Genomic DNA, 15,939 nt, shown 5'->3' with positions numbered 1-15,939 from the left:
TATCTCCACATTGCCATACATAGGCAATCAACGGTCTGCTGTGAGTCAGATTGCTGCCGATTTGAATGTGGGACTTCAGAAATCCATTTCTACAAGGACTGTATTCAGGAACCCATTTCTACCAGGACTGTATGAGGATACATTCACCGCATAGGCTTTAGCACTCGACAGCTGACTCGAATCCCTTTGCTAACACTTATGTATAGAGCTCCACAACTGGTGTGGGCCTACAAATGTAGTCACTGGCACGTAGATAAGTGGTGGCATGTTGTGTGGTCTGATAAGTCCCAGTTTGTTGCTTCGAGCTGATGTGTGCACAACAGTGTGCCATATCCACAATGAAGCCATGGATCCTATGCATCAAAAAGATTGGGTCCAGGTAGATGGTGTGTCAGTTATGATCTGTGCAGGGTTTATGTGGTTGAAGTTATGTCCCGTTGTCTCGTTGGAGGACTCAGTGACAGGTGAACACCATGACATTTTTGCAGACCATTTGCATCTGTTTCTGTCATTAGAGGTGACCTGTTTCAGCAGGGCAATTAGACAAGTCATCACTCTTTGTGGCTTGATGCACACTCCAGCGATTTCACCACCACTGCTTGTCTCTCCAGATCACACACTCTTAATCCAAATGAGCATATATGTGATGCTGTCAGTACTTGCATATGCATGATAACCCCAGCTCAAACTACATAAGAACAATTGTGAGTAGCACTGCAAGATGTACGGACCAATCTCTCTTCAGAACTATTCTAACACATCATAGAGGATAGGCCTCGGTATTAACATAACATGAGTGCCTTCTTATGACGTTTGACTATTCATTGTAAGTTGAAAATAGACCTTAATCTCTGGTGACTCTTTTCAGATTAGATTATTTAGAGAACATTTGCTGTAAGATTAGAGTGATGTAGTTTACTAATGGAAATGGATGACTGATTCTCACCCTGGCGGTGATCTTCTCAGAACTTCTTTTGCCATTATGCTGTTCATCATCTTTCCACTTGTTGCCTGTTGCTGGAGATTAGAATTTATCCTGGGTTGCAGGATCCTTATAGGACTTCATTCGAAGGGCGTGGACCGTATCTCTGATCTTTCGTTGTCTTGTGTCGGGGTCGAAATCTTCAACTTCATAAGTAACATCAGACAACTGTCTTACAATCTTATAAGGTCCAAAGTAGTGCGTGAGGAGCTCCTCAGAGAGACGAACCTTGTGAACAGGAGTGAAGATCCAGTCGAGGTCACCAGGCTGGTAGACAGCAGGGCGGTGGCTCGCGTCATACCTTCAGCGATCGTTTTCTTGAGCCTGCAGCATGTGGAGTCGAGCTAACTGCCAAGCTTTCTCAGCTCTGGTTAACACCTGGCCGGTGTAGTCGTCGTCCATGTCATCAGGTTGTAATGGAAACACAGTGTCCATTGTCGTAGTCGCCTCATGCCCACGCACCAGGAAGAATGGCGTATATCCCGTGGTGTCTTAGTTGGCAGTGTTGTTGGCAAACTTTAATAAAGGTAGCACCTCATCGCAGTTGCTCTGCTCAACATTGACAAACATTGATAGCATGTCGGCCAAGGTCTTACTGAGGCATTCAGTAAGTCCGTTAGTTTGTGGATGGTAGGCAGTCGTCATGTGATGAGTAATGTTGCACCGACGGTGATTGAAAAACTTTCCCTCGATCCATAATTAATGACCTTGGGGCACCGTGTTTTAATACAATGTCTTCCACGATGAATTTGGCTACCTCGAATGCTTCGGCTGTTTTCACGGCTTTTGTAATAGCATAGCGTGTCAGATAATCAGTGCAAACAATAATTCATCTATTGCCACTAGCAGATGTTGGAAATTGTCCAAGGAGGTCAATCCCAACACACTGGAAAGGCGTTTCAGCTGGTGTAAATGGTAAGAGTCGGCCAGGTAGTTTCTGAGGAACTGCCTTTCTCCTCTGGTGCTCTCGGCAGTGCAACACACTCCTAAATAAACCTGGCCAGAAAAATCTCTTGTCTTAATAAATCCTAAATGTCTAACCTCAGGTGTGTCATGGAATTTCTGTAGAACATCTAAGCGCATGTGTTTAGGAATCACTGGTAGCCACCTCTTTCCAAACAGATCAGTTTTTCTTGCAAAGTAATCCATTAACTACTTTAAATTGTCCTTTCACATCCTCTGACAGACCCCATACCCGCTGTGATCTGTGTGTAGTTCTATAGGTGCTCTCTCATCATACAGACCAAGTACAGGGTGAGTCGTCAGAGCTTTTTGCAGCTCATTGAAAGAATCTTGTTGAGCACCACCCCAGATAAATTTAGCATTAGTTTTTAACAACTCTTGGAGTGGCCAGGCTTTGATACAAGTCTTTGATAAAACGATGGTAATAAGAACATAATCCAAGGAAGCTTCTCACATATCTAATACTTTTAGGACTAGATCTCACCTTTTCTGGGTCTGGCTGCACACCTTTGTTTGACACAAGGTGTCAAAGTATTTTGATTTCTTTTACTCCAAAGAGACACTTTCTTGGATTAAGTTTAAGTCCGCCTTGTTGGAGACACTTAAGAATAGCCCTCAGTCTTTTTATGTTTTTATCAGATGTCTCTTGAGAACACTACAATGTCATCTAAATAACAAAGACACATTGTCCACTTCAGGTGACTTAGAAGATTACCCATCTTCTGTTCAAAAGTTGTAGGTGCATTACACAAACCAATTGGCATTACCTTAAACTCGTACAGGCCTCAGGGGTGATGAATGCAATTTTCTCATTTTCAGCCCCATCTACTTTGATTTGCCGGTATCCCGAGTACATGTTCATGGTTGATAAAAACTTAGCCCCCTTCAGACAAGCTAGTGTATTATCAATTCATGGAAGAGGGTAAATATCCATTTTAGTTAGCTTATTAAGCTTCTTGTAATCAACACAAAAGCCCCATCTGCGATCCTTCTTCCTGACGAGAACCACTGGTGACGTCAGACCATGGGCTCTGCGAAGGCTGAATGATGTCATTCTTCATCATTTTCTCTACCTCGTTGCGGATTATTCGGCATTCCATTGCTGACACATGATATGCTCTCTGGCTTATTGGCTGATGGTCTCTAGTGCTAATCCAGTGCTTCAGTGTCGATTTGTCTAATTTTCTCTCCACCTGTGGATTGAAACATTCAGAGAACTCTTGAAGAATGGCAAGTAGCTTGTTCTGTTGTTCCTTAATGAGATCTGGTGATAGTCGAGCTAGAAGATCTTGTCTAGTAGTGGTAACGCTAATTTCGCCCACAGACTTGGCATGGGAGGTTTCTATGACACTCAGTTGTTCTTCAATTAACGGCTCAGCGTTTGATACGCACATGCATCTCGGAAGGATCTGCGGTTCTCAGCGACAGTTAACTATCCACAATTCACCAAATCCATTCTTAAACCAGACGACAGAGGCTGGGATGACAAAGTTATTCTTCTCTTACATTCCACTACAAGGTCCATGGGTTGATGCATGGCATGACACGCGACATTTACCTTTGTAGCACTGACTGCAGGAATGATCACTTCATGCAGCACACATAGTCTCCACGCACTCGGATGTGCATCTTCCTGTAGGTTTTACATATTTTCCATTAGCCCGCTTCAGCAGAGATGTTTTGTTGTAGACGAATACGGTTTTCTGCAACTGGCGATGGTACTTCTCGGAAATGACTGAATATGATGCTCCAGAGTCCACAAGAGCTTGGGCTGGACTGCGATCCATGAGGATAGGACTGCGATCCATGAGGATATTGATGTAGTTTCCTACCATTTTAGCAGTGATTAACGGCAGAGGATTTTTCTCTTCAGTGGTATCACCTCCAAGGAAGGTCGCCCCCTTTAGTTTTCCAGGTTGCGGCGGCTAGGTGATTGGCTGGAGCTTCTAAACAGCGATGGAGACCTTGATCGGCGTGTTGGGGAGTGTCCTCTCCAGTGGCTAGCTTGCGGCGATGGTGACATAGGTTGTCCTGCACCCACATCTTCTTGTCCATCTGTGTCGTCCCGGAGTTCGCGTCGGCTAAAATTAGTCTGCTGTCTTCTGGCATGGCTGTCATCAAATATCCGCCGCCTTTCTCAACAATAGCGCACCACATGTCCCTGTTATCCACAGTGGAAACACACTGGTTGGTTATCCTGGGTCCTCCAGGCGACAGTCTTCCTTGGTACCCAAACAGGTTCCTCATGTGGCATTGTAGGAATGTAACTCCACCTGGGTCTCGACTTTTTCACCATTTTAAAGGGAAATGAAGGACAAAAGATTGGGTTCAATGTCTGTTCCACTTCCTCTCTTATGACCTCTTGAAGCGTCTCAGTTTTTTGCTTGCCATGCAATCCAAGGCCTTTTGAACATCCTCTTTCACTATCTGACGAAGAAAAATTGTGAAATCAGGTGCTTCCTCCATCACAGACATCAAGTGACGTTTGGAAGCCGTTCAAACTCCTTGCATGTAATTCTTTTTGATGCTCTGTCTTGATATACTGGCACCATTTTATGAAGTCTTCTGCTGTCGAAACCTCCTTCAGGACTAGGGCTTGATAAATGTCCTCAGCAACATTCTTCATGAGATGTGCAACCTTATCTTCCTCCTTCATTCTAGGATCCACTATTTTACACAGCTCCTAGACGTCTTGAATGTAGGATTCTGTAGTTTCTCCTGGACGCTGTGCCCTGCACTTTAATTTATCTTCAGTCTTGCACTTCTGTCATTGTGCAGTTCAATCTGGAATACTTCCAGCTTGTGAAGTTCTCCAAGTAGAAAAATACATTAGCCAAACACACGATGTCATCCCATTTGTTAAATTTGGCTATACGATAATATACCTTCAGCCACTTGTGTGGATCTTGGCCATCATCACCAGAGAACCTGGAAGGATGTCTCCTGTGGTGGTACACAGTTGCTGTCATCGTAATGTCCTCTTCTTCTTCTGTCTATGATAGATTATGATCTGTTGAAAATGGCTCATACTCAGGTTTCTCGTCACATAAACGGCGGCTCTGTTGTGCCCTGATGGGAGCCACTGTGTCATCGATAATCACAAGTTCCAATACCCAGCGTCTCCACCAGAATAATGTCACGTAGAAGAATGTGTAATTAGATGAATAACAGACACTAACTTCACTTGATGAAGGATTATTCAGAACTTGTACATACAAGAGCATGGAGCGAATTGCCTCCGGCCAGCACATACAGTATATATTCGGCTACAGAAAATTCCAGTACAATTATTCTTGACATTTGTGGATACTTCTAGAATGTACTCAAACCGAATATAGAAATTAAAATTGTACAGTGCAGGTGAGTTTTGAACTCACGACTCTCCCTGCCAACAGTTTAGTATCGTAACCACTACTCCATGGTGCTACTCAGCTTCTTCTGTGACTATAACATGGGAAGACAAAATCGATGTATTGTTACTCACTTCATTTATTTCCCTCATCATATGTTAACTACATTACAGCCCCTTGCCCTATTTGTATTTACCAGTTGTGAAACTTTGCTATAATTTGGAGTGAATTAATCGATGTATTGTTACTCACTTCATTTATTTCCCTCATCATATGTAAACTACATTACAGCACCTTGCCCTATTTGTATTTACCAGTTGTGAAACTTTGCTATAATTTGGAGTGAATTCATGTACTAGGTTTCTGGACTACAAGCTTTGCACTCTGTCGTAAACTCACCCCTCCGCACCCCCTCTGAACCCTACCTACCCCCACACTTTATTATTATTCTAAAATTATAGTGGGCATAAAATAGTTTGACATATTGTTACAGTTTTAGTGCTAGAATATATTTTATGTTTATTGTTGTGTGTTAAAATTTTGTAAGTTGTCTCACTTTATTATGTGCTGTTAAAGTTTTCAATATTTATGAGACATAACTGTTTCATTATCTGATGTTTTGTTATTTTTGAAAGGTATGACACTACTACTATTTAAAATAAGTCAATTAATATTCTTTTAATGGTGTTTTTTGTGTGATTTACATATTACGCCATACATAAATGCTTTTATAATACAATTTCTTAAGTGCATGGTGCCTTGTGTATGCTTTCTTTTTCTGTTCAGCATGTGCGTTAGTTCTTCACATGTTTTATTTTTTCAGCTATGAAACAAGCCAAGCTCAACAACGATCGTATTTGACAATAACAACTGTGCCGTCCCTGAATAAATGCCAGGATTGCCTCAAAGTTGCTGCTTCCTATGAAGATGAAGGTACAGTGTTTCAGTGATGTAACGGCTTTATAATTTCTAGACACATGTATTGTTGTATTTGTAGTAAAGGCCTTCTAACTGGTGTTACCTTGCATATGATTTCTACACATTTTGTCAGCTTGTGTTTCCTGTCTTGACTGATCTATCAAATTTTCATACATTTACATGTAAGTTCTTTTGACAAATTTACAATATCCTGTTGTTAAGGATTTCCTACTTCCCCTATTGCATTGTCATTAACCTGATGATGGTGATGGATCAGTTTCTCCCGAGGTACCTGGAACTTCATTCAGGTGAAGTAATCTGACAGCCTTCTGTGTCCATAAAAAACAATGATAATATTGCTAGTTTTGGTGTGAAGAGTATGGAAAAACACTCCAGTGACAGTCAGGTGAAGTAAGAACAAAGAAATACAATACATCCATGTTGCCTTCCGTGCTAGTATCTGACGTAACCAGGGGAAGATCACTAGTCAGAAAGTGCATGCCAGTGACCAGCTCTACCTCTGTGATTTACTTGTGGAGATTTATGTAAATTTATATACCTGCCATATGTGTAAGAGCTGTTTTAGTGTTAGGAGGTAGGAGATCATAAAATTAATGTGCTTTCTTCAAGCTTGTATAAATAATCATAATGTTAGTTATAACTACTATTATAAGATATGACAAAGAACGGAGCATTTCAGAATAATTTGTCTACTCCTGTTTTTGTGTAAACATGTTCAAATCGAATATAAGTACAATGTATTGGGAAGGTATCTCACAGTTGGCAGAATCATCTTCCTTACCTTTCATTTACTCAATAAATTATATTTCATAGGATCACTGGTTGCAGTTTCTTTAATACAAGTTGCTTTCAGAGTTCCTTATGTTATGACCTGCAAAATATAAGCATGCTTCTTAAATTTCTAAACATTCTCTTCAGTAGCAAAACAATTAAGACTGTTATTGCTAAAGCAAATACAACTTCCTGAGTTGCTTCACTGCATACAGTCTCTTTGGAGAGTTGCATTCATTTGTCCAATTTCAGTGTAATATTTAAAAATTTGAAAATTAAATTTTGTAGCATTGGAGAGGACACTTAATGCAAGAGAAAGAAACACATGTGTTTTTAATTATCATGAATAATATTTGATCCATTGTAGTACCTAGATCAAAAGGAAAAAAACTCCTGTTAATTATGTTCTTTTCTCTTTCCATTTCAGATCTGGCTGCTAGTTGGGATAGTTGTGTTCGTTTTAGTTGTATGAAGCACAGTGTCACTGTCCATACCACATTTGATGTGGTTTCTCCATACCCTAAATTTCGACCCACTGTAAGCATGAAATGCGATGGTTATGTGTTGTTAAACACAGGAAACTTTCTACACGTTCTGAGTACTTCTTTGGAGTATGTAGGCAACACATATTCGTACGTTAGGCAACAGTCGCCACCTGTTGCTGTAGAGCAGGAAGCTCCAGAGAATTCAGAAGAAAATAATTCATCTGTGAAAATGTCTGTTCAACAGTCAACTTGTGAAACTGCAGAATCTCCTAAAAATAGTATTGTCTCCCCAGAACATTGTTTCAGAGAAAGTACTGGAAGCAATAAGCAAGATGATATAGATTCAGTTATCTGTGCCTCAGATATCGCAATTGGTAACAAGCAACCATGTGAAACAGCTTTAATTGACTCTCAAGTGTTATGCCATCAGATGTTTTCCACCAGTGTAGGAAACTGTGTACTTTTAAATCGTAGCTTAGAAAAATGTGATTCAGACAGTGAACATAAAACAGTAAATATTGCTGTAGTTCGTCAGCAAAATGTAGATGTGATGGAGAATGAAATTCCTGAAGGTGTTCGAAAAGCTGACAGATCATTTAATTCCTCCAGTAACAATTTTGACAAAACTTGTGATTTCAAAGGTTACTGTTCCTCATTCCCAAGTGATATATTTGTGTCATTATTAAAAAAATTCCAAGATGAATGCCAAAGTACTATGAAAGATGCAGACTGTGAGGCTGACTCTAAAAGTCACTCTGCTGCAAATAGTATTGATATTCTTGACAAAGATATGCTGTCAGGTGCAAGTCGTGTTGATATAGTGAATGATTTAGAAGGAAATATATCAACCACCAATAAAGGCAACAAGCGACACACTATTTTCAGAAGGAACAAGGGTTTGCTGACAAACTCTAATGAAAAAAAGGAGTGCCGAGTGCCAGTCCCTGAAGGGTGTGACGAGAGTTCATTTGTGTGCGTATGTAACACTGATGGCAGGAACACCTGTTCCTGCGTAGATACAGGCCACTCTATTAGCAAAACAAATAATCTTATACAGTTGTCAACAAGTGAGAAACTTGTAAAAAATTTTTGTGATAAATTGTATTCCTGTAGGGTGACGAGATCTCATACACTAAAGCAGAGAAAAAGTGTCCATCAGCAGAATGAATCTGATCAGTCAGTGAAACGAGATGTAAAGTCAGTTATACCTCAGATTTCAGTTGGGCAACCTAGCAGGGAAAGCATTTCCCCAGAGCAGTCTGATGGGCACAAGCAAAGAGATGTGTCAATAGCAGGTTCACCTCAGGAATTAAATATTAATGTGTCAAGCTGTCCTAGTCCCGAAGAAAGTGCCTCAGTTCCTAAAGTTCTTTCACCTGTTCCCAAGAGTTCACAATTAAATGCAGAATCATCACAAAATGATGAAAGTCAGTTAATGCTTAACAGAAAAAGAAAATTTGCTCAGAGACACAAATCCTTTCCCCCTGGAAGTGTTTTAAAAATCAATAGTCCGTCATCAGTTTTGAATTCCCCCACACTTAGACTTCATAGCAAAGTTGCAGATGAGGCAGAGAAGGCGTATGAATTTAAAGAGGAAACTTTGGAATCTGATTCAGAAAAATTCAGTACCTACAGGCGCCGACGTTTAGCAGACAAGAAATATGAATTTTGTGAAGAATGTGAAGATGAAGAAAACATTGTTCCTTTCCACTTGCACAGGCGCCGTGAATCTGATTTTAGGTTGAGGTTATCATCCTCATTTCTACCATCAGCAGCTCACTTAGTGAACAACAGACGCCATTTTTGTGATAGTCTTTCTGATAATGTAGAAGTTAACGCGGGTGCAAGATCACCATCCAACTCTGTTAATGGCTCACATGCCTTAAGTAATCGCAGCTGGTATTATGAAGCATTTGGAGAAAATGTTGACGCTGTGTCATGTACTGAGACTCCAGGAGCTCCTTACAGTATGGCAAATGGTGAAAATTATGTTCCTCAGAATCATAGTCATCTGGACTCTGACAAAGTAGTACTGAGGCCATTAAATCAAAATAAAACTGCCCTAATTCAACCTCAGAAAGAGGCTGATAATTTGTCTGATGCTCCTGTGAATAAAAGATCAGAATCTGTGGATACAGTGAAAGACCTATCAGACGATTTACACAGTCTTCAAGAAACTTCCGGCAATCCAAATAGTACATCTGCAAAAAAATACAACCCAGCCAGATGCACTATACAGCTAAAAAGGAGTTTTGTAGAAGTGGATGATGAACTAGTATCTGTAATAACAGATATAGAAGGTAAGTGGTGCAATTTAGCAGTATTACTGTATGTAGTTCTTTATTTTATAAATCGTATTTTTTAAAGTTATACATATTACCATGTTACCTTTGAGGATTTAAGCAAGGGACACCCCTTCACCCTTTGGTATATATTTTTGTAATGAATGTTGTCTTTTGCTTTTTGACAATGTAACTGCAACACAAATTTTATTTAAATATCTACTGCATCTCATGCTGCTACTTGGGCGAACCATCAGGAATGTGTTCGTCAAAGACATTCATGTTTTCAAATATTTGTTTGTCATTAAATAATATTTCTGCCACAGGAAACCCTGAGTGAATGTTAATGGCAAGCACACAACGGATTTATACAGTCAACAGCAACTATGATGTCTTTTAAGAAATATTACATGACTGTGAATCCCAACCATGAGAAGTTAATCATATACCATTTTGTTGCACTTTGTACTGTGTGTCATTCCCTTTTTCATACCAGTGAAAAACATCTTGAGAAAAGATCTATGACTTATGCTAAGCCTCACTGCCAAATGTTCTCATTTTTTGCTACTTATATATTTTATTAATGGAGTATGTGTTCATAATTGACAGAGCAGTTCAGTTGTGTAGGTTTTTACAATTTTAGTGAGATGGCTTTAAAAATGTGGCTTTTATTTAATGTGTGCAGATGATGACTCTGGTGAGAGCCCTGGTTACCACTGTGCACTTCCACTAGAGATTCATGGTGCTGGGTATATGCAGCTTCAGATGATATCAAATTCAAAAGCTGAAAAACTGGTAAATATCTTAATGCATTAACTGTGAAATTAACTGTAATATCTTAAGCAACACTCTTTATTTCTGAACATTTGGCAGTTCATGTTGCTATTACTATGAAAACATTTCAACATAGGATCCATCCAAACTAAAATGTAGGTAGAAGTTTTCATTGTTAAAGATTTCATGTGGTGAATGGTTGAAATAATGTCATGATCTGGAATGCTGGAAAAAGTGAGAATAGGAGACAACTAATGGAGTTCTAGAGTTATCGTGGAGAACACATTAATGAGAAACAGAATTTGCCCTAATGCCAGCAATACCTTGATGTGGGCGTAACAAGATATTGAAATTGTTGGGGAGCCATTCTGTTAAACAGTTCTGTAACTGTCATCCACAATTTACAGATAGTGATGCGAGATGTGTCAAAGGCCCATGTATCGTGTTCAGCAGTGTCTTAAATGTGTTCGGTATGATTGAGGTTAGGTGCTCTGGTTCCATACTGTAATCGAGCAAACATACGCACACGATAATGTAGTAGATTTCTGTATTGAGACAATGGCGGAAAATCAGGGGACCCATTTCAACATCTCTCTCACAAGAGTACGTCAACCACCTGTCCTGTTGTCAAATCTGAATGCGTAGCCTCATGTGATTTTCGAAGCTCGCGTGTCCTGCCATAGACTTGGTCCAATGTTTACTATGTCTCTTTATGAATGAGATTTTCACTCTGCAGCTGAGTGTACTCTGATATGAAACGTCCTGGCAGATTAAAACTGTGTGCCAGACCGAGACTCGAACTCGGGACCTTTGCCTTTCGCGGGCAAGTGCTCTACTGGCTGAACTACCCAAGCACGACTCACACCCCATCCTCACAGCTTTACTTCTGCCAGTATTTCGTCTCCTACGGTAGAGCACTTGTCCGCGAAAGGCAAAGGTCCCAAGTTCGAGTCTCGATCTGGCACACAGTTTTAATCTGCCAGGAAGTTTCATGTCTCCTTATTTTGAAGACCTTTTGCACACATTGAACATCCAGTGAAGTATACTTTTGCACATACTACTGTCTGTCCTTGTGATGTGTGGTGAGCAAGAGTGCCAAATATGGGACATTTCTGGATTGTATGACAGCTTGCAGGTTGTTGTTCAGTATTGAATTAGGCAGCAATTTATTCACATTACTCCATACCAGTGGTTACAATTCATCATAGTTTACAGTGTCCCCTATTGTTAATGCCTTGTTGCCCACAGCATTTGACACTGGTGATGACAGTTTTCTGTGAATCAAGATACTAGTGGAACATCCTTGTGAAAGTAGCACATGAAAAGCCCACTTCATGCACAGCCTTGGAGATGGTGTCTTGCACATTGACCACTCACAGTCTGGTTGTGATCAAACTTGCTGATGTGGCATGTCTCGCACAACCTAAGCTTGTTTCCCAGATAGCCACGAGTAGGTCTGATGACAGACATCCTACTTTAATGGCACATTGGTTACAAGGGGGCTTCTTCCCAACACAGCAGCCACCTCTGATTTAAATTCTCATGAGTAATTGGTGTTGACATTTGATAGAATTGGAGCGAGGCAACTCTTTGATGGTGTTAACCTTCACATCTGCTTGTGAGGTTGTGGGAGGGTGGGGGGGGGTTCCATTTATTTTTCTTTGTGCTCTCACAATTATTCCATAATTTGTAACATTTGGTTGTTATGACATAATGTATGTGTGGACTTTGACGCTTCGTTTTGATGTGGCAAACTAAATCATATTGATGTCTGTAAGTATCCATTGTCTTTCACTTTCAGCCAAAACTTAATTTTATTTGTTCTTTAAGGAGTAAAATCTGTAGGAGATGATGCAACTACTTTTTATTGCTTTTGCTTTGTATTTCTTTATATGTTGTTTTGCACATCCAATTCTCTGCCTAAAGACTGTGAACTTTTTTGTTTTATTATTTGTTGTTTTTCTCTCCTGTGTGTCAAGTAACATTTGTAGTTTTAAGCAGCTATAGGAGGATAACCACAAGAATGAAATATGTGTTAATTTGATATACTCATTCTGGCATCAACGCCATTGATGCCAGAGTAGCACATGATGCATTTTCAAGTTATATTTTATGGTGGCAAAGTCAGTAAATTAATACACAGTTTGTAAAAGTTTGTCATCATGTTAGTGGAGTCGATCATTATGCTAACTGTTAGTACTCAATAGTATGAGAATATTGATCTGTGATGCTGTACAGTAAATAAATGTATAGTTTTCTTCATATTTGAAATCTGAGCAAAAAAATTAATAGTTTGAAGTTTAGGTAAACAGTTTAGAGTGTACATTGGAGAAGATTAGCCATAATCACAGAAGATGCAGTAAATATGAAAGTTATGCTGGAACTGCATCTCAAGATCACAAGAACCTAATATGAAAAATTTGGTTCAGCAGCTGCTAGAAATGAATTTAATGGTCTGGCAGTGTTGAAAACAAAGAGAAAATACACAATGCAATTTTCATTTTAAATATGCCAGATTTTTAAAATCTAGTTCATCTCACATTTTATTTCAGTGAAGTTGACAGATGTAACTGCCTCGTGACCTCTCTGGATGAAATATTTGTGTATTCAGAATTAAAATGTTGAAAAAGTGCTGATAGTTGCAAGAAAAAGTGAAGACTAACAGGCATTTCAAAATAGGTATCCCTACTTTGGAGAAACCATTAAAAAGTGAAAATGTAGAAAATGAAAGGTCCACCTCAGAAGCTGAGGAGTCAGCATGTCTATCTATCATACAGAGGACACAGATTCAGTTCCCAGTGCTGCCACAGATTTTACCTCTTTGGGAGGACTGTAACAGAGTGCACTCAGCCTTGTGTCACCAATTGAGGTTCTACTTGATGAGTAGAAGTTGTTCCTAGGTCTTGAGTAGAAGTGGTTCGTAGGTCTGAAAGTTTACAGTGATGTGGAGAGCAGTGTACTGACCCCTCATCTGAAAGATATCATCTGGGAGAGGATGACAAGGTCAGCACCAGAAAGGCAACTGCAAAGATTATAATAGTAATCTTGGTAACCGTGAAATACTATGTAAGGGAACTTCATAAGTCTGCTTCACCATGCTGATCTGTTGTTGTTGTTCTATAATAAAATGTATTTTAGAAATTGTAGGAAAAGTTTCTGCTTACCAAGCTGCATCATAGACAGACAATCATAAATTGTTACAGATTAAATTCCTTTTATTATAATAGTGCTTTATCGGATTAAAGGAAGGAAGTGTTTGTAGAAAATTAGGAACTAAAATGGGATCACCCAGAACTCCAGATAAAGAGGCGCACAGAACACTTATGCGACCCAGTCATAAGTACTACTTGAGTGTTTGGGATTCCCACTAGGTCTGTTAAGCTGTACAGAGGTGTGTTGCTAGATTTTTTACCGGTATGTTTGAAGAACACATGAGTATTATGGAAATCTTCAGTGAACTCGGATTGGAATACCTGGAGGGGAAAAGTAGTTCTTTTCGTGAGACATTATTGAGGAAGTTTAGAGAACTAGCATTTATGATAGACTGATCCTACTGTCACCAACATGTGTGAGATCACATAAGGACTGTAGACACTGTAAAAATTACTTTTCGTACAGAAGCATATAGAGTAACTTGTTCACTCCTTTTGCGCACGGAAGAAAAAAGTGAATGACTAGCAATGATACAAGGTATCCTCTGCCACGCACCGTATGGCCACTTATGGAGTATGTGTGTAGATGGTGGCAACCATTAAATTGCACTTACTTTGCCCTTCCACTCTCCCTTCTGGGTTGACATTTGTGAGCCAGTGTAACATTCAGAAAAGTTGTGGACTCGTGTGTTTGTACTGTTGGTAGATGGGTGCTTCCATTAAATTGTTGAATGTAGTACTATAAACATGTTACTTTCAGAAAATAAATTGTTACAGTTTGTGAAATGAACCGATATAAATGTTAACTGTCGCAAGTGAGTTTAGGAAATGATAGCTGAAATCTGACAGTCTACATGGTCACAATTTAAGATATTTTGAATAAGCTATAACCACATATGAAAAAATTTATTTGTTATAGGCCTCTGGATAAAAATGTTATTCATCTTCCTCTTAGTACTGTGTAACACATAAATATATGTTGACAACAGCTGTAAACCTCTATGGTATGGACTGCACAAGGTTCAAGATAGAGAAAATATTGAAGTCGGGCAATTCTTGCCAATGTGTGTCCAGGTCAAATTGCGTAGATACAGTCTGTGAAGTATGATGCTTTGTTCTATACAGTCACAAAGTTTTCCTTAGGGGCTCAACTCAGGGTAATTTAGGGGCAAATCATAGAGTGATATTGCTCTTGAATGTTCCTTATGTCATGCAATTGTAGTTATAGTTCAAAAGATCTAACAATTTTCATTAAAGAGGTCGACTGGTAATGTTAAAACATTTGTTAAAGTACTAGGCCAATGACAGAACCTGATTTTAAAACACTGTGGTTAAGTTGTTCTGACTCAGAATGCATTTAACTTCAGTCAAAGTACCCATTTCTAAATAATCAAAACACAACACTTTGTATAGACTTCTGTCAAAAGCCTTCTAGAGTTCTACAATTAAGACAACACATTTTGCTGTTCACAAATAGTAATAAACATAATTTGTTTTGTTATACAATAAAATTTAAATGGATAGATAAAAAAAATCTACTCACAAAGTGTTGGCCGGAGAGTACACACACAAAAAGGTTTAACTTTTACAAGCTTTTGGAGGCAGTGGCTCCTTCCTCTGGCAGAAGAGTTGAAGGGGAAGGAAGAGCGGTGAAGGAAAAGGACTGGAAAGGTTTAGGAAAAGAGGGACAGTTCAGAAAAGTCGCTCACAACCTCAGGTCAGGGGAGACTTGCTGGACTCTTTTCCATTCACCTCTTCTGCTAGGAGGAGGAACCACTGGCTCTAAAAGCCTGTAAAAGTTACACCTATTTGTGTGTGTATTCTCCTGCTGCCACTTGGTGAGTAAATATTTTTATCTATACATGAACATTATATTGTCAGTATAGATTGTTTTAGTTGTTTACTAAATAATAAGTTTGGAGTCCTGTACACGTCACAACAGCTCCTGTAATGGTGTAAATTTGTTGGCAGCAGTGAGTATGTTGCTGTTCAAATATCCATGTGATAGGATTTGCTTCACTATTGTTTGGAAACTGGTGAGGAAGAACCAGTTACAACATTATATGGCCATTTCTGACTTGTAGGGGGGAAGTGTTAAGCCTTGATCTAACGCACCTGCAGTACTGGTCCATAATGATAATCTTTTAGCCGTGGCTTGTATGTGAATTTCTTGTAGCCCAAGATGTTTGTCAGTGCTGATAAATGTGAAGGTAGTATTTACATATAGAATCTGAGACTTCA

General features: G+C 39.4%; 1 protein-coding gene across 1 annotated transcript in view; it reads left to right on the top strand.

Annotated features, from left to right (window-relative positions):
* The window catches only part of LOC124722849, a 120,769-nt gene that overhangs the window by 35,082 nt on the left and 69,748 nt on the right, over positions 1 to 15,939 (top strand). Inside the window, exons 4-6 of the mRNA XM_047247975.1 lie at positions 6,119 to 6,228; positions 7,433 to 9,790; positions 10,458 to 10,567. Coding sequence (XP_047103931.1) covers positions 6,119 to 6,228; positions 7,433 to 9,790; positions 10,458 to 10,567 — 2,578 coding nt within the window. The remainder of the gene's footprint in view (positions 1 to 6,118; positions 6,229 to 7,432; positions 9,791 to 10,457; positions 10,568 to 15,939) is intronic.

Source organism: Schistocerca piceifrons, chromosome X (assembly GCF_021461385.2).
Source record: "Schistocerca piceifrons isolate TAMUIC-IGC-003096 chromosome X, iqSchPice1.1, whole genome shotgun sequence".
NCBI classification, from domain to species: domain Eukaryota; kingdom Metazoa; phylum Arthropoda; class Insecta; order Orthoptera; family Acrididae; genus Schistocerca; species Schistocerca piceifrons.
Note: the sequence above shows the minus strand (reverse complement) of the source record. Positions and strands in the feature narration are given on the sequence as shown.